At 41.7% G+C, this 25,558-nt stretch overlaps 2 protein-coding genes across 3 annotated transcripts; both read right to left on the bottom strand.

Moving 5' to 3' along the window:
- Window positions 1–1,820: 1,820 nt before the first annotated feature.
- On the bottom strand, window positions 1,821–13,111 carry LOC108929238 (WD repeat-containing protein 43-like). Of its 2 annotated transcripts, none has more exons than XM_018743609.2 (18): window positions 12,846–13,111; window positions 11,723–11,857; window positions 10,485–10,606; window positions 9,622–9,742; window positions 9,282–9,400; window positions 8,377–8,479; window positions 7,984–8,048; window positions 7,699–7,876; window positions 7,532–7,618; window positions 6,705–6,830; window positions 6,458–6,607; window positions 6,237–6,323; window positions 5,197–5,228; window positions 4,921–4,984; window positions 4,634–4,747; window positions 3,745–3,814; window positions 3,314–3,372; window positions 1,821–2,598 (listed from the first exon to the last, which is right to left on the bottom strand). In XM_018743609.2, exons 1-18 carry the CDS (start codon window positions 13,059–13,061, stop codon window positions 2,452–2,454), a joined length of 1,995 nt encoding a protein of 664 aa, XP_018599125.2. In that variant the 5' UTR covers window positions 13,062–13,111; the 3' UTR covers window positions 1,821–2,451. The 2 variants fall into 2 exon arrangements, with proteins under 2 accessions (XP_018599125.2, XP_029110588.1); XM_029254755.1 differs by lacking the exon at window positions 12,846–13,111 and adding an exon at window positions 12,693–12,720.
- A 578-nt stretch (window positions 13,112–13,689) lies between these two features.
- spdya (speedy/RINGO cell cycle regulator family member A) lies at window positions 13,690–17,809 on the bottom strand. Its single transcript, XM_018743641.2, has 7 exons — window positions 17,086–17,809; window positions 16,326–16,589; window positions 15,837–15,895; window positions 15,633–15,718; window positions 15,263–15,434; window positions 14,781–15,096; window positions 13,690–14,457 (listed from the first exon to the last, which is right to left on the bottom strand). The coding sequence occupies exons 2-7, from the start codon at window positions 16,576–16,578 to the stop codon at window positions 14,408–14,410; spliced, it is 936 nt and encodes a 311-aa protein (XP_018599157.1). The 5' UTR covers window positions 16,579–16,589; window positions 17,086–17,809; the 3' UTR covers window positions 13,690–14,407.
- Window positions 17,810–25,558: the final 7,749 nt, after the last annotated feature.

Here is a 25,558-nt window from a genome sequence, read left to right as displayed (position 1 = left end):
AATGTACATTCCCTGTTAAACGAGCATCAGACATTGCTGTCATGACTGCAGAGTTATGCTCGTCTTTATCATTCTTGGAAAAACCTGACAATCAGGACCTTCGGGGAGGAATGTGGAAAAGTGATTTAAGCATCAGTGATGGAAACAAGTAAGCCATAGCCATTTGGTAGAATAATTCAGGAATATAATATGATAAAATAATAAATATCATCCTGGAAATATTACATATATATATATATATAACACATTTCTCTAGTTCTAATGATTTACCCTTTCCATTTTCTTTTCATCTGCATATTTAAATTCTCTAATTCTGTTGATTTCTTCTACATGTTACTTTTTAAACATTTTGTCTTATAGATTGTGTTGAAAGACTTTAAGGAAGCTCTATTTTGTAATTGTTCAGACATGTTCACAATCTAGGGGAGGCGCAGTAGCGCAGTGGGTTGGACCGGGTCCTGCTCTCCGGTGGGTCTGGGGTTCGAATGCCGCTTGGGGTGCCTTGCGACGGACTGGCGTCCTGTCCTGGGTGTGTCCCCTCCCCCTCTGGCCTTACGCCCTGAGTTGCCGGGTTAGGCTCTGGTTCCCCACGACCCCGTATGGGACAAGCGGTTCTGAAAATTGTGTGTGTGTGTGTGTGTGTGTGTGTGTGTGTGTTCACAATTTAAGTAAACTGAATTTGAATGCAACAGAGTAACTATTAAATATTACTAAAATAACTTTTAAAAATTAGATCCTTAAGCACCAATTATTTGACAGAAACCACTCTGAAGAAATTATATGCCTAAAATATACATTTAAAAAACATCTGGAACCAAAAATAACAGATATTTTGCCTGTCATTCAGGGTTGGAGATTTTTAAAATTTTCTTCCAGTATAAACTAAGGCTTGGCACAGAAAATGCATTAAAACTTGTTTTTCTCTTCAAGGCCCTGAACAAGAACACTGAGCTGGGTGAGCCAAAAGTAAACTATACTTCCAATAAAACTGTTGGTGTTTGTAAATGAAGAAGTATATCATCATCCAAAAGTTGTGGTGTAATTTAATTTCACATGTTTCAGATGTTATAAGCTGTTTATAGCTGACTGTATTAAACACTGTGGTTAAATTATCCTAGAGTGCTTGTAATTTAATAAATAATGTCATTTAATTCCTTCAATTTACTCATTTACAGTAAGTACTTTGCACTGGTAGGTTCTTGTAATTTAAAGCTGTGTCTGTTACCAACCAAATAAACCTAAGATTTGATCCAAAAAAAAAAAAAAAAAAAAAACACTAAACTTGATTTAAATCAACATCAAAAGAAATCACTGGTTTTAAGTCATGATTTAAATCAGCAAGATTTAAATTGCCCAACCCTGCTATCATTTCAGTTTTCCAAAATTAAATACAGGAGCTAATAGAAGCCTCCAGCAAAAATAAGCAGTTGGAAGTGAGGGGGGGAGGGGAGAGAAAAAAAAAAAACTTCAAAAGTATTTGCATCAACTCTGTTTGAGCTAGGAAATGCTAATTATTAAAGAATGGTTAATAAGCTAATCGTTGCCTCGGGTTAAAGAATGTTTAAACTTTTTCTTTTTTCCTATCATATTTAATATAGAACTCTTTTTACTATGCACAAATTTTCTTCACAATGCAAGAGTTACAAAAGTAAGGCTCTCAAAACAATGAATGTACATGTAAAGGTATAAAATTAAATACTGAAACGTGTCATTGATGACAGAAAACATTACATTTTGCAACAAGCAGTATTCAGGTTTTAAAAGTGAAAAAAATTTACAAAGATGCAACTTTACATACATTCTGTAAGGTAACTGTGAACATCATTATGGGCCAAAAGACCAATAAATGAAAATTAATTTTATAGGCTTACAAATTCATTAATTATAAGACAAAAATGCTGTGAGCTTCAAACTGTATGGCATTTTAAAGGCATTTGGGTGCTGATGGATAGATATGGACATTTCTTAATCACATCTGTATACTTTCCAAGCAGCTATTTATAAGACTAAAGTAAATAATCTTAGAAGTTTAAAAAAAGAAAGAAAAAAAAAAAAAAAAAAAAAAAGCCAGAGTGGCCACAGATATTGAGGATTGACCCAGGCTGAACCTGCCAGAGCACCATGGTTAGACTTTGCACCTGGGAGAGGCGAGCTGTCACAGTGCAGTCACAGTGATGTCCCAAGGCACAGGCAGACTGATTTGACAGGTGGACTGTGGATCAGCTGTGGGAACTGCAGTTCAATGGAATTTCAACGATGTGACTGCACATCGTAAATATGACATCTGTTTTAGTATTTAAAAAAAATGCTCTGTACCATTTGGCAGTATTGTTCAGGTAATTAAAAAAGAACAAACTAACACACACTGAAGTAAAAATAAGGGCACAAATTTTAGAAACTTCTTCAGTTTAACTTTTAGTCTCTTTTGATTTTCCCTTCACGCCATCAGTGTTATTCTTCTTCAGTCTCATTCTGATGAAAATCCGAATCACTGTTCCCTTTCGGGTCCACCTTGAGCGGGTCTTCCTCTTGGGCTCCCTTCTCTTTGTTCAATGTTTCCTGAATATCTTCCTCATTCTCCTCATCTTCTTCCCAGTTCTAAATGGAGAGAAGCAGAAGTATGGGCAGAATTTGCAGAAGAAAACAACAGACTCCTACTGCTATTGAAGAAGTAAGGGACACTCCAGTGCTCTATGTCAATGCAATACAGAGCAGCTAATTTATCTCGGGATGGACATGACAAACTGTATGCAGCCAAGTAACCCTGAACAGACTATGTCATCTGTGTTAGCTAATTAAATTTCTTTACATTCTGATGCCTAGAGGATCTGGTCAATTCCTACACACCCCAGCAGCCCAGAATGCTACCCTTCTCCTATTATAAGTACCTGGTGTGTCCTGCTCAGAAGGCATTCAAAACTGAAAACACGTCAGTTCTCAGTCATAGCCCAATTTGTGGTGGAATGAGCCCTCTCTCCCCCTCAGAACTACTAAATCCTTCCATCATTCCAGAACGGTCTTAAATCTCATCTCTTTTGGATATATTTATTTCCCAATCTCCTGGCTATTTCAAAAGATAGTCCTTCAGTATCAGCTAATTTTTCATGTATGTTTGCTTCTGAGGCGTCATCTCTAGCAGAAGTGTTTTTCAGTAATGTTCAGCAGCAAAATAGTGCATAACAAACAAAATGTGGTTTTCTTATTGTGTGTTTTTTGTGAAATGCCCTGTTGTTTACTCGGAGTTGTATGTCACTTTGAAGTAAAATGTCTGCTACATGAATAAATTTACTGCAACCAAATTTTTCCCACTTACATCTGAGTCTTCCTCAGGCAGTCCCTCATCTCCAGAAGTCTTGTCTTCATCTGAGGACTCTGTCCAGGTGAAACATACCAATGGCCACACAGTGATATGAAAATCAAGCACAAGAAACTGCTTGACCACAGCAGTATATTTACTCACACTAGGATGTGTCAAACATTGAAACTGTTCACTACAGTATTGCGTAAAATACTGTTCATACAGTTCAACAGAAAACTGAATCCAGGGTGGAGGAACAAAATGACCTTTTACAAGTACAATTACTGGCACTTGCTGAGGAAAAAGGTGCTGAAACATGATTTCCCTCAAGCGAAAAAATGAGACAGAATCCATCCAAGGAATATGCCAATGAAATTTTAATAAACGTTTTGCTTTCATATGACAAAAGGCCAGTGATGAGAAGCTGAGACCACACTGTGCCTTACCTTCCTCATAGACCATTTTGGCACCCTGGTCTTGTTCTGTTACTCTATATGTGTTGTCACAGGCTGCCACCTGCAGGACAACATACAAACAGTACACCAAGACAAATTACTATTCTTTTATCACAAATTGTACTTTACAGATGCTTCAGCAAAGAGGGGTTAGAAACATTATGAGTGATTAGTAAAGAAAATAACTGCTTCATTACATTGTGTTCTAATAAAAAATGTAATAAATATATTAATATTTTTATTACCCAGCATTGCAACTGCTACTCTTTCTGATCCAGAATGTTGTGGCACAAGTTTAAATAGAGAAAGCATTTTAACATATCACCCCCTTATTGTTTCTCACTGGCTTCCTGTGGCTGCTTGCATCAAGTTCAAGCCAACAGGACCTGATCACTTCCTAGAACCCAAAAAGAGTGTTCTTCTCTACCAATTCCAAAAAGAGGTCTAAAATGCAAGGACTGGCAAGGACCCTGTTGTGCAGAAAATGTTAACAAGTGTTTGAAACTTGTGTCAGAGCAACATATCTGGCTATTTCAGTGTTCAGTCAACAACAGGACAGGTAGATAAATAACTTTCTCAAATGTAGAGAAAAGGTTTTTTTACAACATCAAATAAAACTGCCATAACCTATCCAGTGTATTGTGCTGTACTATATGTTAACAAGGCACATGCTATAAAGACTTTACTTATACCTATACACTGTCAACAAAAGACATGTTCTCGTTAATGCACCAGATAATCCGTCCAAATGTTCAAAAAACAGTCTATTCCGGCACTAAACCCCGTAGAAAGGAACGCAAATGAGTCATTAGGCTTCATCTAAATGTGCTCAATTTTGTCGTTTAGCCGCATAACTATATTCCCTGGGAAGCGGCATTACCTGCGTTATCAGCAGGTACAGCTTTCCGTACAGTCGAGTCAGCCTGTGGAACATCTTCATTCTGCTTTCAATCATGTGGTACAACAGTCTCAAACTGGAATCTGGGTCTTGTAGCTGCAGTCAGACAGAGCAGGAAGGTTATACACACTGACACACAAAGCAACTAATCAGGTATGGCAAACAGATGCTACTCTATCCATGCAGAAAGATGAAAATGCACCAATCTAGTCTGATTTAGACAGCAATCATGCACTCTCAGTTCAGAAGCATCTGGCTTTTGTACTCACTGTGGACAGGTAGGAGGTGTGATGAATCAGGACCGCTTTGAGCCAGCGCACCATTAACACCGCGCTGCGGAAAACAGGTCGGGACCATTAATATAGCGCAGACACTGGGTGCATTTTCCTTCTCCTCTACATCCACAATGCAACCCAGAAAAGGTGCATTTTAACAGCACTCAACATAGACTCAGCAGCACAGTTGCCAGTTTGTGGAGGGGGAAGGGGGGGGGATCGCAAAGAAAAAAACACCAACACAGAACGTAGCATTGAATAGATACTCACGTGTATGGATGGCCTTGAATCCTCTTTGTTAGCTGAAACACAACAGTAATACACATCGGTGCTGTGCAACCAAAACCTCCTAAAGAAGAATTAACCCACCAAAAAGAGATGTGCAGTCTTATCAAATCAACTGACTCATCTTACATATAAGTCCGTTCACAATTTATGTTGCGATTACAGTTGCCACCTTGTACTCAAAGGACCAAGATTTGAATCGTACTTCCTGCTATAATACCTTTGAGCAACTTACTTCAATTGCTCCAGTAAAAATTACAAAGGTGTACAGGTGGGCTAAATAGTGAAAGAATCTTAAAATTGTAAGTCACTTTGGAGGACACCGTCAGCTAAATAAATATAAATCACAATAAGGTTAATAATCCTGATGCACCTTAATTTATTTATGAGTAAACGTCTGTAAATTGTAGGATATAGAAAATGAAAAAGGTTGTAAGACTAACGTTAAGGTACATTAAAATTAATTTGAAAGGACTGAAAATTAAAAAAACCCATATCCACAAACTAATATTTATTACTGACTTGACACATTCATCCAATAAATATGCGCAACATTCCTTATCTTGTACTGTTTACCAACACTCAGCAACACCAGGCACAAGCTGGTTGGTCCCACACTATGTCTGTCTGGGTACCTTTGACTGACATTTATAGGCTGGCAAAAAAATATATATATATATATTATCTGCTGAAAACTGAATTTAAAAAATAAATTAAGAAAATAGAATAAAATGGGGAAAAAATATTTTTGAAAATTATTCATTCAACACTTTGTAACTCGAGGATTCAGTGTATAAAATGACAAACTAATCCAAACCAAGCATAAACTAGCATAAGACAAGATTTCTGCAAAGACATTAACAGTTCTGCTTGGTTTGTGATCCAAGCTGGCTTCAGGAGTGATGGCAACCTTGGCTTTACTGTGGTCTAGTTCACCTTAGCGAACTCTTGTGGTTTCTTTCCAAGACAACATAAAGTGTTCTACAATGCCCCCCTCTGCAGGGTGATGCAAGCCCCTCCCTCACCTCCTCCACCAATGGCAAGACTGCTGTGTCTGGCAACCTGGCAACAGTCTTCTTTATCAGCACATCCTTGCGTATCTGTAGAATTTTCTGGGGTGGAAGCAAACAATATTACATCAGGCTACCAAGTATGAGGGACTCATGATAAAGGAACTTGAGATACATGACGCACAATAAGCAAACTATCAATTTAAAAGCACAGAGACATATTAAATTAGGCATACGTTGAGGATGTTATTATCACTGCTTTCAAGGCCCCGAACCAGTAGCAAGGTGAAGTTATCTGTCTGTAGGGAGGGAGCCATGTCAGGACCCCCTTGTCCAACAGTGGTCTTCCTTTCTCCGATCTTCCCCAAGCGCTCCTGTATTGTCATCTAGCATTGAACAGACACACATGTACTCCCAGTGAACGATTATGCTTGAGGGCTCCAGGAGAAAGAGGTTATCATTGTTGGCAATGCAGCTTTATACCTCTTCAGCAGCAGGATCAACTTTATTTTTCCCAAACTCAGAGGACAAAGTTTTAACGGATGTGTGATGGCTTCGCAGACCAGAGGAAAGCACTCTACTGCTGGCACTGACCTCAGAGGCTGTCATCTGAAAGAAAAAAAAAGAAATTAAGAGGTTGGCTCCAGAATTCAATGCATAGGTGCTGCTATTATACAATGTGTGTTAATGTTTCCCACAGAACTAGGAACGCTTTGGAAATTTCTATGGCAAAGCCGTCACTTTATTTTTAAGCCAAAATACCATAAATAAGCACTAGAGTAGCCTGAAGAAACGTCACAACTATGCCCTACTTCAGTAATGAGGTGTCAAACAGCAGAGACCATAGGCCAAAGTTTCACTTACTTTACTTGTATTCATTTAGCTGACATTTTTTCCCAGTGCAACATACAATGTTAAGCTGCCTACAAAAATTTACATTTATTCATTTAGCTGACGCTTTTCTCCAAAGCGACTTACAGTGTTGAGGTTACAATTATTTACCCATTATACAGCTGGGTAATTTTACTAGAGCAATTTAGGGTAAGTACCTTGCTCAAGGCTACTACAGCTTGAGGTGAGGCTTGAACCTGCAACCTCTGGGTCCAAAGGCAGCAGCTCTAACCACTACACTGCCAGCTGTCCCACAGATTTACCTATTAATGCAGCTGTGTAATTTATACTGGAGCAATTTTGGGTATCTTACACTCTAGGCCAACTCAGCAAATACACAAAACTTCCAAAATCGGACCAATTTTGTAAGAAGACAGCCTTTATAGTGTTACAAAGGAAGGCTAGCTGATGGGCATTACCTTGGTAATATCTGAATCCAAAGCGTCCATTGAAATGGTCTGAACATTGCGAACCAAACAGATGTTCCTCTCTGCTGTGTTAAGAGCCTGCAAAGAATTACACATAAGCTGTCTGTAGACATGCCCCCAACAACTCAATTCTCTGCCCCTCTGCCAGCAGCACTCACCACTCTCTCCACAACAGGCTGCAAGCGGCTGCCGTAGGCCAGCAGGAGGTCCTGCTCCTCTGTGTCAAATGCTGCCGCCAGCAGTGGCAGTGGAACAGGAACATCTCCAGCGGCCCCCTGCGCCCCTGTGCTCGACACCTGTACCGAGCAGGATGGGGACAGAGGTTTCTTAAAAGGCCTGAGAGGTGGAGAAACACAGGACATCATTAACAGGGTCACAGAAATATGTGGGTAATTCAGAGTCAAACATCGGGACTGACGGGACCACATCAGAGAGGGACCGACCCATTAAGGTGGTGCTGGAAAATGTGTAGCTGCCCGTCCTTACACGCTACCGCCATTCTCAAAACCTGCAGAAGATGACAGCAGAATTTAGGAAAGGCCATGCAAAACTCAAGGTAATCAGTGCATCAGTCCCCTCCCACACAAACTTCGCCAGCAGCACAAAACCAGAATGCTTCATTATCTGTTTATCACAGTAAATTAGTGAGAGAAGCATGTAAGTACCTATGACTGGATATGAAGAGCAAATGAAACATATGACATGTACAAAATGGATCAAGAGTGTACATGAATACTGACCTCCAATCTTCGCCAGTAAATCAAGTAAATAAAATGGAATTTACAAGTTTTGACTGTCAAGAGCAGCTTGTACCGACACCCACCCACACACCATACCTGGTCCTTATCATCACAGGTTGCAATATCAATGTGCTGGGGTTCATCAGTTAGAGCAAATGACGAAACGGCATTCTTATTATTCCCGTCTGACTGCACCTGCCTGAGAAACGAGAAGCGGAAGGGAAACAAGGAGGCAGTAATGTCGCGGTGAGTAAAGTTCACCACATCTCAACATGCAGATGCACTACATATATTTGTACATTTACAGTGTATTCATTTAGCTGACATTGCGTTTGAGAAAAGTAATACAATATTAAGCTACCTACACTTATTTAACGATTTATACAAGGTCATTTTACTGGAGCAATTTATGGTATGTACCTTGCTTAATGGGTGCTACAGCAGTAGCTGAGATTCGCACTGGAAACCTTCAAATCCAAAGGCAGCAGCTCTAACCATTACGCTACTAGCTGCACTCTAGCACCTTTAATCCTTCCGTAGAGCAGACCACAAACTGAAAGATGAGTCCCAGGTGGGGCAAGTATTTGGTGATCTTGAGAAATATACTGAGCTAAGAAACATTTAGGAACACATCCAGTTGAACATACAGAACACTGCAAACTATGAGCTAAGCGATGTGCTACTGTGTCAGACATGCAACACTAGCACTTCTAACCAGTACAGATGGGAGTACACCTTCAAATGACCCATGCTGCATGTAAACGACAAGCTAAGGTCCAGCAAACTCATTGGCTATTCCCATTCCTTACACATCCATCATTTGTAGTCAGGGAGCACTGCCATTATTTGCAAGCTTTGAAAACATTTAAAAAAAGTTACCTGCTTTCTTTTCTTACTCAGGTCTTTAAGGTACTTCTCCTTAAATCATTAACACTATGTAAAATGCATAAAAACTTTAAGCAGTAGGTGCTGTCACGGAAGAACCATGGTGGGACACTCACCAAACGCTGAGCAATGGGTCACGAGTGGCCCCAGATAGGAAGTACAGGTTACCACTATCAGGGGGGTGCGGTGGCGTGAAGCACAGAGTTGTCACTGCAGTGCAGTGCCCCTGGAATCGCTTGGGAAAGCACAGAGAAGAAACATATCAAAAGAGTAGGTTTCATAACCACCAGTAGCCCCAAGATCATATACGGTGCCCTTCTGCCACCAGGACTTAATTCCGCAGTGACGGAAATAAGATGCAGTCAGACTCTCTATGAAAGCAGCCACTCTTCAACCAAGCAAAATGAACTGCTTTATGATCAGTGGCGACTGTTCAAACATTACTAGTGTGCTCACCCTGAACAACTCCTTGGTCTCCAGGTTCCACATCTTTATGGTTTGTCCTGCCGAGAGAAGCCACTGCCCATTCGGACTCACACACAAGCCGGTCACGGGCCTGCGGTCCGCTTTCCATTTACTATGGGCAATCAGGGATGATGTCACACACATTAAAAGCATAACGCGCAAGGTCCTGCTTCGAGAACCCACATTCACAATAAAATCAACATAAACTCATATACCGGGTGACCAAACTCAAACTGTAGAGAAAGCAGCTTCATAAAGGCACGTATACTGTCTGACCCTTCTATTTCATTCTGCCACCATACTCATTTTTGCATTCTAATAATCAGTTTTCAAGTGGCACATCAGTTCTGCATGATTGCAATTGTGCAATGTATGCAATTGAAGCTCCAATCAAGACATATTAATTAAAAGCCTAGCTGGAATAATGAAAAACATCCTGTCTGCATTGCAAGTCCTGAAAATTAAAACTCCTTCAATCATCAATGATCCACTTGTCCAGCAAATTATTCGTTTTTTTTCAAGCTGTTCATCTTAATCCAGACCCTGGTAATCCTCTTTACATGTTGTATTCCATTCCATAAAGGGTATTAATTAAGTTGTCCTGATTGAGTTGTTCACAGAATAAATTACTTGATTCAAACACTTTGAAAACAGAGTGTGTGAGTTGTGAAACTTTTCAAGCGATACTGAATGAAACTGTATTGACAAACAGCATTACAGTTAAAAATATTCAAACAAAAAGCTCAGTATCATCGCATGAATTCCTGGCAATCACCGACGGAAGTCACACTGTTTTCTGAGGACAATCTTGGGCATGGCTGTATACGGATGCACACCTGTACGCCGACACTCACCAGCGAACTCTGCCTGTCTGGAGGTCCCACTCTGCGATGTGTGTGTCCTCCGATGCGCTGTACAGAAAATTCTCCTCAGGATGCCATCGCACCACGTTCACCCCTCCACTGTGGCTTTCCTCCTGGAACAAAACCAAAGAGCGTAACTGCGTACACTTCACACACACACACACACACACACACACATTTTCAGAACCGCTTGTCCCATACGGGGTCACGGGAAACCGGAGCCTACCCGGCAACACAGGGCGTAAGGCTGGAGAGAGGGAGGGGACACACCCAGGACGGGACGCCAGTCCGTCGCAAGGCACCCCAAGCGGGACTTGAACCCCAGACCCACCGGAGAGCAGGACTGCGGTCCAACCCACTGCGCCACCGCACCCCTCCGCGTACACTTCACTATTATTCTATTGGGACGAACGATTTAAACAACAGGAGGTAATAGGCATTAACTTGAACATAATACCAGCAAGTTTCACACCATCACTCTAAACTCATTCCCAGGGTTCTTATGACAAATATTACACCTACATGAGCCTAGACTACAGAAATGTGTAATGGAAAAGAACCACAGCAGACAAAATGAAGCACAGCTTGCTTTAAACATACATTTCCGTCAAATAAATGCGTGTTTAAAGCAAGGGGGTGCTGTGGTTCAGTGGGTTTGACCGGGTCCTGCTCTCTGGCAGGTCTGAGGTTCGAGTGACGCTTGGGGTGCCTTGTGACGGCCTGCTGTCCCGTCCTGGGTGTCTCGTCCCCACCCCCAGCCTTACACCCTGTGTTGGCGGGTTAGGCTCTGGCTCACCGTGACCCCGCTTGGGACAAGCAGCTTCAGCCAACATGTGTGTGAATTTCACATAAATTGGTTAAAACTATCAACGAGACTTACTTAAGAATCACATATCTGCAGCCAGGTCTCTTCCTCTTAATGTAATGCACAAATTGTATTTTTGCTGAGATGTATGTCGCTTTGGAGAAAAGCATCTGCTAAATGAATAAATGTACATGTACTGTACACAAGATGTGCACACTAAAGCTTTTAGATACAAGATGCACCAAGTCATGATACCACAAAAAGCTCCTGAGAAATTTGCAAGAGTGAGGAAATAACTTCTTTACTACAATGCTGTATAGTTGGTGCGATGCCTACTCATCCCTACATGCGCTGCAAAATATAAATACTTCAAGGGGTGCAATTCCTGACAGAGAACCCTTCATTGCTGCACCATTGCCTTTACCAGGGTGCTGTGCAGCTTCCCTTTGGCCACGCTGTAGAGGACGATGCTGCCAGCTGTCGTACCCAAGGCCAACAAGTCTTCCTTCTCCGACACATGCCTCGCTTGTGATTTTCTCCTTTTCCTCTGGGGTCCATCCTGTTGCAAAAACAAGAGGCGCTCACTCAAAACATGACTTCTCATCTTAAATATCTTTATCCGGTGCAGCAAGGCATTGTGACCCAGAAGGAATTTACTAGAATGAACAGAATGCCAAATTTCAGATCAAAATCCATGTACTGGTCTTTTTTAGGTTAGATGTATGATCAGGACTGTAGTATATAAAAGGCACTGATTTTTACAAAGGGACTGACCAAGTATAGTAACTCCATCTGTGAATGAACTATTACAAAAATCTTAAACCACAGTCTAATTCCAAGCAAATGCTGTACCATAAATGGAGAAAGTGATTATGAAGAAAACTGAGACTGAAGTTTTCCAAACAGACATGACTACACTCTAAGTTACAGTGTAGTCACATCTGTTCTGTTTGGAAAACCTCAGTCTCAGTTGCTTGTTACAGTGTAACTCCACTGGAGTCAACAGAGAGGTGGTAAATGTTCAGAAATCCTGTATTCCAGTGGGCTGTCACCAAATCACTGCTGACTCACAATTCTTACCCTAGTTGTCCAGCCTATAACTATGGGAAGTAAGTGTAAATAACCACAAAGGTTCCTAGCTCTTTAGGAGGAGGATGATCCACGTGTTTAACTTACTCAGTACACTGCACACCAAGTTAACTGCTCAACTCGGACCCAAGCGTACGTGAGAGACGGAACAGTGACTCAGTGCTGCGTGAAGCGCACGTCTGCTGTCATCACCGCACCTCCAGCTCTAGGTCGACTGAAGGCGCGCGGAGTGCGGAGGCGGGACGCGGGACCCACGCGCGACGGCAGGGCGCTGCGCGGCACAAAGGAAGGAACCCACAACTCACACAAGTTCGACACATGGCCGCGACAGGCCACGCAAGGCCGCCCTCTGAAAATGTCAGCTTGTCACCACCAGCACGTCATCATGTTTATTACACACGCTTGTTGCAGGGCCTCTGAGTCTGACAAGGACTCTCTCCTCCGGTCCAGTTTCATACCTTTAAGTTTACGGCTTGGCTCGGTCCCCACGCTATGCAAGTACAAAGTGCACCCAGGTGGGCCGAAAGCGCGTGTTCCTGGTGTATACAGCTCCTCCTGGTGTCCCAGATGCGCAGCAGTGCACCGTCCTGCGAGCACACGGCTAGATAGTGGTGTGTTTTGGGGGAGAACGCGCAGGGCGCTGAAAGTGCAAGACGTCCCCCTTCCGCCGCCATTTCGACACACGGGCAGTATGTATGTATAGGAGACACCTTCCGTTCAAGGGAAAAACGTGTTAAGAGTCAGCGCACGCGCAGTGAAGACCTAGCCACGGAGTCTCCCCATTGGCTACTGTTTCTGTTGAAGGGCGGGGATACGTGCGCGCATGTATTCGCTGGAGGCGAAGCCTATGAAATCGTTAGCTGTGATAGGGCGATTAGAGCGGTGACTGATTTACGGTATGAGGCGCTAATGAAATACTCAACACACAAAAACAGAACAGTAATTGAAATATGGACCGAAAATAGCAATGTAGTCTTTTGTGACTGAATTTCTGTATATTACACAAAATATATAAAACACTGTAAAACAGTTCCTAACAGACTGTCTCAGTATATTTAAGTTGGGAAATCTTTAAAAACTACCTTTAAAATATTAAAAAGGGGCAATGTGTGCGTGTGTGGCTACCCCTCAGTGGACAGGCCTCCAGTTCAGGGAGGATCCCCCCTTAGCCTTGCGCCCAGTGATTCAGGATAGGCCCCAGACCTGACAAGAACAAGCAGTTAATGAAAATGGATGGATGGTTAATCAATCTACACAATAAAGCAGAACACAATGGGGGGGGGGGGGAGTGACCATACCCATTTAACCAATCATCTTTAATCTTTTTAAGCAAGCAGAATCACAATTTTCAATATAACAGTAGAAACCAACAATTTCCATATTTTAAATATGGACAGCAGATTTAATACTCAAACCTTTTATATGTATATTTAATTACATTTCAGTTCCTTTGTTCATCTTGACCACAGTACTCAAAGGCTAGCTCAAGGCTACAATAAATATACCATGAACAAAATGCTTTGTTTCAAGCAAAAAGATAATGCAGAGTGCAAAGAGGAGGATACTGGCTGCACAAGCAGTCAAATCATGAGAATTTCAGTCCACTAGTTTTGAGTTTTTCCCCTCTGTCAGAGAAGCTCTGGAGGAAAATAAATACTAACAATGTGTTATTCAAACATAAGTACCAAACTGACAGATGTCCAAGTAAAACATGGCATGGATGGCAAAAATAGTCTTACACTGATTATCAGTCAATGTAAGCTTTCCATGTGACAAAACATGTTACAAGTAATATTATTGGCAATATGTACGCAAGACTTACAACCTGCACAGTAACACCAGGAAGAAGTAAAACTCATTTAAAAAGGGGGGGGGAAGTCAATTTCATGCTAAAATGGTGAAATTGTAGTTATAGTGCACATAGACCTGAGGACCTGAATCAGTAGTTGAGATGACTGGGGAATGGCTGAGAATGCAGTAGTTTCAGGTTCTTGACAGAGATGAAGTGCTGGATCTAATTCTACTCCTCACTGATCCAGTCTAAGGAGCTGTCCTGGTCAGATCCACTGTCTGGTTTATTCCACAAAAACATACAAGAGACCAAAAACAGTAAGAAACATGGGCCATTTTACAGCACCTGTTTGCCATTTAACTCATTTTCTCTTTTTTATGCACAACAGTTTTTACAAAAGTCAAAACTAAAACATCTATGCACTCAGCAACCTATCGCAGTGTTTGTTGAAGAACTTTAAAACAGTCCAAATCAAAGTGTTAATATCCATTGTCTAATTTTAAGAGGTTTCACAGTGAATGCATTCCAAAAATTCCACTACATTAAAAACTCAGCTGTGCTATAGAAAGAAAAAAAGAAAAAATCTTGGGCTGAGACATACCCATGGTGGTCCCTGAGCAGCTGCTGTACTTCTGATCACCTCCCCTCTTGTAGCACTGTTCAGGCACCTGAGCCCTAGGTGGTGTGATTTCCAGGGAAAGAGAGAGGGTAAAGGGGAGAGGTGTAGAGGAAGCAGAATTTATTCCTAGGTCTGTGAGAGATCCCTCCCTAGCACACAGAGAGCAGGGTGCAGGTGATGCTGAGGGTCCACGGGGGACCTGCACTTCCTCTCGGTCCCGATACTGCCTCTGGGCCCCACTGTGATGTTCTGCCCGATCACGTTGCCATACAAAATGGGAAGGCACAATGGCCATCACCTGTAGGGCCACACAAAATTTGTATGTGACTCAAGACCCACCCATTCATCCATCCACACCCATTTTTAAGAACCACGTTAAATAGAACATTATGGCAGAAGAAACCTATTGGGAAACTGTCTAAACCACCTCCACCTGACATGTTGATGGGGACAGGTTGCCATACCTCTTCACAACAGCGGCGACTCACAGCAGCCCTGTATTCTATTCGTGCCCACAGCATGTCTCTCTGCCTTAGAAACGCTGGGAACTGCTTCCTCCAGCCCTTACCCAGCGCCCAAGGGAAGATCTCATACTTGCTTTCTTCTTCATCTTCCTCCATAGTGTTAGCTAAATATCTAGAGTAAATACAACCACTGCTGATTGTGCAAGCTCCATGATGGATGTAAAACTTGGAGAAGTGGGAATACTTGCAACATGAATTTATAGCTGTCACTCAGATTGCCACACAAGTGTATGCACAACTACAATTGCAAAAAAAAAAAAAAAAAAAAGTAAACATTCAGACAAAACCCTTCACACCAACTCCTCCTTACAGAGCAATGAAAAAGTTCATCCTGGTGTGCTCACTCGGACTGAAGCGAGCCCTCCTGAAGTACACAAAAGTCATTGCCAGTAGGTACTGCAACAAGATGGACATAATAGGGAAAAAAACAGCCCATCCTCCATAGAAGAGACATTTCTTCAAGCTAATCATCATAGTGACTTCCAAACTGATCATTACAATATAGGTCACTTACCTTATCAGTAATTTTACAACAACAGTCCATCCACAGGAAATCCTGTATTAGGTCATCATCTGAGAGAAATTAAACTTTCTTCAGAGTATAAGACAGAAGTTCATAAAGAAAGGACAGTACATACAGTCAACAACAACCTGCCAATTTATGAATGGCATTTTTCTCCACATTTCAGGAATTGTGCCTGTGAGAGATCCTGAGTAATAACCTTAATTTGCATGATGTGCAGTGCATCAATATGGTTTCATGTAAAGCCAATTTCTGCAAAATTTTTCTATCTGAGTTTGACTTACTTTTGTGTGGCCTTAAAAACCACAGGCAAATCATATAGTTAGACCAAAATAAAAACTAAAAGGGAGAAATACAAGTCATGTCTTTGGGAGCATGATAATTGAATGCAACAAATACTGCAAGCTGTGAACAATTTGAAGGAAAGCTGAATATACTGCTCTTCCAATTTTGTGATCTCCCCAAGTCAACCCGACGTACCAAACAACTTGAAAAAAGCAGCCATTTCTTTCCGCTGGATGACTAGTGTGGGATTCCCAGGTATCACGCTTTCTGACACATCTTCCTGACCCCTACTGCTATAGTTCTTCTCGGGAGGTCCATGGGCCTCCTGTTGGTTGGCTCTTTTCAGCTTGAGGCCTCTCTTGAGCTGCAGGGTTCGGGCAGCGACCGGTTTCACCCGCACAGTCACAGATGGCGGTGTCTGGCACCAGGTGCGTGTGTTTCTCCTCATGCTGCAACACCCTTGGACACACAACCACACCAAGGTCACTTTGGAAAGAAGAGATACGGGTCACCTCACACACAGTCCTGAATCCATAGTCCAAACCCAGCAAAGAGGCCTTAAAACATGGGAAACAATACATGGACTATTGAAAGAGAACATAAAGAAATAAATAAATTTACCATGATGCTGATTTTTTTTTTTTTTTTTTTAAAAAAAAAAAAAAACTGCCAACATTCTGCAATATCAGTATGAAGACATTTTCTGTGTATACAGCCTTAAGGCCTTATTGTAGTTTTATCGGGTTCATAACTAAATTTTAATCATGAACGGCCTCTGATTTGCATGATTTAGGTACAAAAAAAAAAGTCAACTATCAGAAAAACACATCTCAGCAACGATATTCAGTTGACTGCATAGTTTTACATTCCACCATTTTACGATTCGCATGAGTTAATCATAAACGTTAACACCTTATTTATAAGTGGAAATACATTTTTAAACAAATTACCTTACCGGATTTTGATTTTGCTCTGAAAAGCAGCAGGGGTGACTAGCTTGCTAGGCTAGCTTCTAAAGTAAAAAATGAAGTATTTTTTTTTCCTCGGTTGGAGCTAATTAGCATCACAATGTGAGATTTATTGTAGGGGTGACAATATTTAACGCTCTAATTGAGGGGATATCGTTAGGCCCTCTCTACTGATTAAGTAAAAACACGGTTTTAATTGTGAAATTCAACAAAAAAATGCGGGGCGCCTCGCTCGCGCAAAAGTAGCGCGCGAGGTCGCACACCCGCGGCTCAGGGCCTCGAGCCACAGGCTTATGGGGTTTTTGCCACGTAATTTCAGCCTAGTAATTCATGTGTAACGCGAAAATCACATACGCGTACTGTAACGAAATATATTAAATGTAAAATTCACGAAGTAAAAGACAGGTGGATGCCCAAATTCGTGCATGAATACGACAAATGTGAGACCGACGAACCGAAAAGGCGGACGGAGACTTCCAACGCAACGGACGGTGTCCGAAGGCTCGGAATAAAAATAGACGGCGTTGTTGTTCCCTTCATAAGAGGGACAAAAACGGAATCTTTATAATTGCTCATGCTTTTTCGTTTTAAAATCAGTTCAGCTGTTTTACAGCTTCACTGCTTGCTGGCTCGGAGAGATGCAGGGTGTCAGAATTGATTTTTGAATACTCCGAGTCTGCAGCAGTGCCATATCCTGTCTTCTAACCAAACCCACACTGCGGTTACCGAATGAAATTCAAAAAAGGTTTCAGTCGTTCGCTCAGCGTTTAGCGTTCGCTACACAATGTTCTCCGCCTGCTGTGGGAAAAAACGACTGGCTTCACAGTTATATTTTTACCCTCACAGTTAAACACCTCTCAGTTGTGTGATTTGTTGATGTTGTTATGCCATTTCACATATTCTTAATATATCACGGTGGCGCAGCGGGCTTGGCCTGTACCTGCTCTCCGGTGGGTCTAGGGTTCGAGTCCCGCTTGGGGTGTCTTGTGATGGACTGGCGTCCCGCCCTGGGTGCGCTCTCCTCCCCCGTGCTGCCGGTCTAGGCCTCGGCTTGCCGCGACCCCGCCTGGGGCCAGCAGTTTCAGTGTGTCTGTGTGTTAATACTTCGCGTAGAAGGGAAAGACAAATGAGAAGCCTTTATATTAAATACAGGGACAGTAGGTGATGTAAATTACAAATGAATTTATAACACAAAGGTTGTTGATTCAAGTCCCACTTCCTGGACCTGCTACCAGAACCCATCAAGACACTTAACCTAGAATCTCACACACACACTTTCTGAACCGCTTGTCCCATACAGGGTCGTGGGGAACCGGAGCCAACCCAACAACACAGGGTGTAAGGCCGGAGGGGGAGGGGACACACCCAGGATGGGACGCCAGTCCGTCACAAGGCACCCCAAGTGGGACTTGAACCCCAGACCCACCGGAGAGCAGGACTTGGTCCAACCCACTGCGCCACTGCGCCACCGCACCCCCCAACCTAGAATCACTACTGCAAAAATACCATGCTGTAGCCTATTCGTTGATAAGAGTTACTTTGTATAAAGGCCACAGTTAAACCTTGTGCTGTGTTAGAGACCACTTGTTTCTATTTCTGGGGTTCCTCTCCAAAATTAGGTGGCCCATTTTAATTGTTCATGAAAATTTACAAAACATAATTATTAACTAATGTTGCCACACTTTTTAACCAGCTTAATTTTTAGTTATTTTCTCAAGTTCATCTTTTTTTTTTTTTTTAGAATTTGTGGTGTTTAGAACTCAGTACCTGAAATTACACCAGTGATTTTTTTAGTATAAGAAAATCACAGTCTATGTATTATTGTGATATGTAAATTATCACAATTTATATATTATTTCAATTGCACCATAGCAATGTTTGAAATGGTTTTAAAACAAGTATCCTGGCTGGATTTGGACTCATACCATTCTATGACTATCACTTTTTCCACTTTCATGTTTTCCTCTGGTTTTTACTATTCTCAGAATAATACCAGCCTGCACTTGTGGTCCCAAATTGCCTCATAAAAAGTACAACACAGAAAACTTATTTGAGTGTCTGTCTCTCACCTGAAGCCCCTGGATGTGTTTGTCCTAACAGCAGACATTTTGCTGAGAGCAACGGAAAATGACTCTCTGTTTTCTGGCAACGAGTAGTCATAAGATTACTCTTTTAAGCATTCTCTGAAACCCCAGAACCATTAATTTCAACCTTGATATTAATTTTAAAAATCTAGTTAGTGATGAATCCAAAAGGTTTCTATAGTAACCTTCTTATGATGATTTACCCATTTAGACATCTGGGTAATTATTACTGTACCAATTCGGGGTAGTTATCTTGATCTGTATTTTACTGAAGTAGGATTAGGGATTCAAACTCAGGTCTTTTGATTATAAGATGACAATGGTAACCACTACATTACTGGCTCTTCTCTCTTTTACTAAACACATTAATAAAGACATTAAATATGATATTTCTGTTACCTTGAGAAAGAGAATGTGAGATATCTTGCCTTTTGCAGCAGGAATTAAAATCATATTTTAAGTTACTTGTATGTTATGCTAGTTTGTGGCCTGCAATTTCAGCTCTTTGTCTGCAACATTTTGCCTTTGAATCTATCAAAACAAATTGCTAAAAGTGCCTTTTTTGGTTTCCAGCCAATCTTTTTTTTTTTTTTACTTATCAAGCCCCACTAAACAAATCACAAGAAAATCTTGCAAACCTCATGTGAATAATGGTTACTATAACACAGATTGTAGATTGAATTTAAAGCAGCCACACAGTAAACAGGTTAACACTTGTCAAATAAATGGATAATTCATTAAAACACAAACAAACAAACACTGGCTAAAGCCGCTCATCCCAAGCCGGAGCCTAACCCGGTAACACAGGGCGCAAGGGGGAAGGGACACACCCAGGACGGGCTTCCACTCCATCACAAGGGACTCCAAACTGGACTTGAACCCCAGGCCCACCAGAGAGCAGGCCCCAGCCAAACCCGCTGCACCACCCCACCTCATTGAAACCCCAAATACTCAAAAGAGTGATACCAAATTCATGTTTGTGAGAGTGGAAAAATATTTACACACAGATGCATTTATATTTACTGACCCATCCAGAGTGTGGACTAGTAGTAAATGGTAAAGGTGGCCCTTCAACCCTTATGTCATAACCTCTTTTGAAATTCTGGAGAACTGAGTGAGAGGAAGACTAAGAAATTTTCTTTGAGAGGTACTAAAAATGTAATGAAAATCCCGTAGCTCCAGCTGTGTTGTGATACTCTGCACAATGTGGATCAATGACAATATCTCAACCCATATGCTCATATCATGTTAGAGATTCTGTTAAGTGTCGGCTCTAATTATCTTCTCATCACTCTCATCATTCCCTGTCCGGGCTCATGCAAAATGTATCTGAGCTCCACTTGCACAAATTAGAGCAGCAGGGCACTGTGATGTAACAGATGGGCACGAATGGGATCTGTGCTCTATGTATGAGTGCACGTTTTTATCAAAATTATTTAGCTTAATTTTGTAGGGACAAAATTGCAAACAAATGGAGGAGAAATTACTATTTTGATGCTGTACAGAAGTATTTTTCAGGCTTGTTAAAAGGTTTATAATTTTGTGGTTTAAGGCTGTCCTGTCTTTTCGTGGTTTTAATACTTTTGTGCTGTAATGCAAATTTATGGTCAAACATCAGGCTTTCATCATTTTACAAGACTAATGTCCACACTGCTTCCAGATAGCAAGTCAGCAATTTCAGATATCAGAATAACTACCATAATGGACACAATGAATGCTACTTAGTTCCATTTAACCTTTCAATAAAAGTAAACCAAACATAGTTAAATTTAATTACAGCTGACCCATCTAATGCACACACAAATGCTTTTGGTAACATGCCAAATAGTTAATCTTACATAAGTAACTTGTTTAGTTTTATATTTTACAAAATTATCTTATGTATACTGGGTGTATTTAAATTTTTGGCTGGAAATAACAGCAAATTTTTGTTATTTTCATTGGACAAAGCTGCCACTATATATCCACAACAAGTGGCTGCGCTCCGCCATCTCGTAGCCCTGGTGGTTCATACTCACAGAGTCCCAGACTTAAATCTTCTGCTACTTCTGCTTCTCAGATTTGTGCTTCAGTGGGTAATGAGCTCAATCTCTTCAAGAAACTTTTGAATCCCTTCCAACATTCAAGATGAGTCTCAAAACACACCTCTTTCTCTCCTGATCTTCTAACAGCTCCATGCATTTGCATCACACCATCTGCCATGATCATCTTTGCATTTCTTGCCTGGCTCAGTCCTGCAGACTATTCAAGTAATGTGTGTTAGGAAAAATGGTCATATCAGTCAAACTGTGCTCCAATTATTGTGCATCTAAAGCACTTTTATGTTGTGAAATGCGCTTTTTGTATTCTCTGAGTCATACACCACTGTGAAGAAAAGCATCTGAATAATTATAATTGTAATGGTAAAACAAGAAATTCTTGCAGAATGTACACCTTTTGTTGCTCTGGATTTGGTGAAGGAAAATCCAGGAATCCATGCCCTCGTGCCTGTTATGATCTCAGCTGCCCTCTTTCTTTGCCACCGCAGCATTTCAGCAGCACTTCACTGACAGCTGTCTACTCAGCCATCCTCTGATGTAGTCCGACGTGAAAATATGTTAATCATATTCCCTTTATCACCTGAAAGTCAGCAAAGAACAAGATGGCTTTGAAGACAAAAATGGTTTTCCTGGGATCTTGGGTATCAGATGCAGAAGAAACTTTGTCAATTGGCAGAGGATGAATTCCCTTGAAGAACAGTTGCAATCTTAATGACAATCAGACTTTTGGTCAGAGTCTTGTAGATGGTCCACATCAGTCTATTCTAAAACTGATGCCAATTTTTGGCTGGCACTGAGAAATTTAATGGTTACACACAAGTAAAGTTGCATCCATAGCAACTCTTTCCTGAGCGGTTTTCACCACATGGCATAAAGGTGGCTGATTTCTTGTGGTGTATATCACACTCTATCAAATAGGAATTCAAGCTTCTCTTCAGAGAAACCATCTTGGTGCAGCATTCTTTCTTCTTCACTCATTGCAAAAATGTCATCTTGCAACTGTGAAAACACAGCGATTCTACAAAAAAAAAAAAAAACTACCCTTGTGATTCATTAGAGCTAAACGACAGCATTTCAACATGATGGTGAGGAGCTTGGCAGTCTAAGAAAGCCTCAGAGTACAGTTTCTGCTAATCTGCATTGAGCCTGTTGAGATGGTTTGGACACGATAATAATTCCCCCGGTTGCCTCCCGCTGTTATATCGGACACATCCCACTGGGAGGAGACCCTGGGGCGGACTCAGGAAATGCTGGGAAGATTGATTGGCTCTTGACTGGCCTGGGGACACCTGGAGAACCCCAGGGGGAGCATGGAGACTGTTATGCAAAGTGCTCCCACTGCAACCCTCCACAGGAGTGGATCGCTTGACTGACAAGTCAATGTATTTCATTTGAGTGCCATTGGATGGGAAACTAAAAACCTCATACAAGTCTAAATGCACTAGTATTTCCAATTTACTTTTGACAATGGTATAACCATAAAATTCATTGACTCGTCTAAATTCTGATGACATGTGAACTTCTCACGTAGGAGCAGAAGTGCTAAATTTTGTTTTGAAGGTGCTTTAAGAAGAAATACACGGAAGGAAGTGCCATCAAATTCAGTTTGACTCATTGTGACCACTTGTTCAGTTTCTAAGGCAAGGGTGGAACTGAAGGGGTTTGCCAGTACCTTCTTCCATTCATGTCTGGGGAGTTCAAATACCCTGAGCTGCACTTGAACCCCACACCTACTGAGCAGCACAGAAGCTGTGAGGCACCGGCTGTGTCGCAGTGTCCCCAAGAGAAAATGGCTACATTATTGTTTCCAGTAAATAAATGAATTAAAAGAACTTTTAACTGATGCCTTTGTAAATGAAAGAATGTCTTACCTGTTTATACAGTAGTGAATTTTTAGTGTAGGATAAGAACCTTGGTCGAGGGTACTACTGTAGGAGTTCAAGTCCCTGATTTTCAGGTTAAAAGTCTGTGGTCGTTAACACTATACTGTTTGCTGGCCGGAATGTTCAGTAGTAAATAAGTAAACAAATTAGAAATAATGCAGATTATACTGTAAAAACGTGCGCTAAAAATTACTATAATTTTTCCTTAACGATTAGCAATTATTCAGCTAGGGGGAAGTTGATTCTCCTTTATGTACATTATGCCCAAAAAAGAAGGACAATGGAAAACATCTTGAGCAGCTGTGCAAGAGCACTAAGTGAGGACTGCTACTATTGACTCCATGACCAGGTGCCCAAGAGTCTACACACACACACACACACACACACACACACACAAACACACACAGAGAGAGACAGAGACAGACACAAATAAATACTTTCATCCAATTGAAAATTAGTAAATTGGAGTCATCAGTCATCAGCTGTCTTGCTGCTTCTCTTTATAGGTTTCTCTCTTTTTAGTTGGACAAAAATCTACAGTTGATTAATTTATAGCATTTCACATTATAAACCAGGTGCCAGATGAACTTATTGTGCACTCTACTGCTGTCAGAGTACTTGCTCTAAAGTACTTCTGCGACACCTTTCTCATTTGTTCTCTGTTACCTTGGGCTGCAGCCGACTGTCACAATTTCTCACGAAACTTGCACTCTGCCAGCAGCATGTCATACGATATGATTGAACTTTATTCTCAGTTTTGTCTGAAATTTGTTTTACACCGTAACAGCTCCATCCTTCAGAGTATTGTGAGGCAAAAAACGAACACTTTGCTTTAGAAGCACCACCCTCACTAGTCAAAATATCTTGTAAAACTTGTGATTTTGTGCTAATGTTACACTTGAAACTCAGACATGACGCACCATCCACAATATATCCCTTGATTCCATATTCTTTATCAATGTCAAATGAGAGCACATAATATGAAACTCAAGTGTGTTAGAAAGGTCTCACTGAACAAACAGCATTTACACACACACACACACACACACACACATTTTCAGAACCGCGTGTCCCATACGGGGTCACAGGGAACCGGAGCCTACCCAGCAACACAGGGCAGAAGGCCAGAGGGGGAGGGGACACACCCAGGACAGGACACCAGTCCGTCACAAGGCACCCCAAGCAGGACTTGAACCCCAGACCCACCGGACAGCAGGACTGTGGTCCAACCCACTGCACCACTGCACCCCCATACCAAACAGCGTTTACATTTTCATTAATTCAGTTAGCAGATGCTTTTCTCCAAAGAAAAGTGCATCTCGCAGGTTTAACGTTTCATATGTTGCAAACAATATACATATGGAGATACTAGTCATTACTGATGATCTTTCTCCAGCTTCCAGTCTAAAGCATAAAGAGATTATAGTTTTCTTTGCCATCTCCATTGGCTCTTCTTCATGCAGGACTCCTGACTGCTGAAATGCCAGCGGAGAGCATTATAGACAAGCCGGCAATATCATGTGGCAAGCTGGGTGACTCGGACTTGTCACCCTTTCTGTCACTGTTGGCAGAGGGATTGGCAGAGATGTCAATGACCATTTCCATGCAGCAGGCTTGGCAGTTAGTGCTGCAGTATTGGACGAGCCAAGCTCTACTGGCATGGCCTTGAGGCTTGTGTGGAATTGTCTGCTGGGAGATTTACATGCCCATGGCAATGCTGCCTGCTTGTGCCAGCTAGTCCGCATTAACCGCTCTCCTGCCATTAGACCACAGAGATGCCGGTATACTGTAAATTCCCTTGTTGTTTTGTGATGTTGATAGATTCAGATTTCAGTTTGTGCATCTCTCTAGCCAGTTCTCTGCACCTCCACTAGGAGGTACTAGTGTATTTCCCATGTTTTACCTGGCAGTCCGTGCAATCCAGGGCACATCTTTAAATACATCACAGCAGGCCTTCGGAGCTACATAACATGTTTTGTCAAATACCCACTTCACAAGCTGACCAAGCTATATAAAGAAAAAGATCAGCCAAATTAAATTACATTACAACCAAATTAATTTAAACAATCCACATTGCTATGTTGAGAAATTATATGTGTTAATTCTTTGAAGTCATGGCAATGAAGGTGCTTAAAAATCTGAGATTAACTGAATGATCAAACCTTCCAACGTGACTCAGATAAGCTGACATAAAAACAAGCATTCTACACACACACACGCACACACGCACACATTGCCTGAAACTGCTTGTCCTGAGCAGGGTTGCAGTGAGCCGGAGCCTAACCCGGCAGCACAGGGCACAAGGCTGGAGGGGGAGGGGACACACCCAGGATGGGATGCCAGTCCGTCACAAGGCACCCCAAGCAGGGAATGAATCCCAGACCGACCAGAAAGCAGGCACAGGCCAAACCTGCTGTGCCACCACACCCCCCCACAAGCATTTTAGTTATCTTG

The sequence above is a fragment of the Scleropages formosus genome, chromosome 1 (assembly GCF_900964775.1).
Source record: "Scleropages formosus chromosome 1, fSclFor1.1, whole genome shotgun sequence".
Classification (NCBI taxonomy): Eukaryota; Metazoa; Chordata; class Actinopteri; order Osteoglossiformes; family Osteoglossidae; genus Scleropages; species Scleropages formosus.
Note: the sequence above shows the minus strand (reverse complement) of the source record. Positions and strands in the feature narration are given on the sequence as shown.

Coding starts and splice junctions, on each gene's coding strand:
- LOC108929238 (XM_018743609.2), bottom strand. CDS start 13,061: ATGGCGGCGGAAGGGGGACGTCTTGCACTTTCAGCGCCCTGCGCGTTC. Junction 10,607..11,722: donor GGAAGCTGCACAGCACCCTG/GTAAAGGCAATG, acceptor GTTTTGTTCCAG/GAGGAAAGCCACAGTGGAGG. Junction 7,619..7,698: donor AGCCTGTTGTGGAGAGAGTG/GTGAGTGCTGCT, acceptor AATTCTTTGCAG/GCTCTTAACACAGCAGAGAG.
- spdya (XM_018743641.2), bottom strand. CDS start 16,578: ATGAGGAGAAACACACGCACCTGGTGCCAGACACCGCCATCTGTGACT. Junction 15,719..15,836: donor GTTGTAAAATTACTGATAAG/GTAAGTGACCTA, acceptor ATCTTGTTGCAG/TACCTACTGGCAATGACTTT. Junction 14,458..14,780: donor CTGCTCAGGGACCACCATGG/GTATGTCTCAGC, acceptor GGAATAAACCAG/ACAGTGGATCTGACCAGGAC.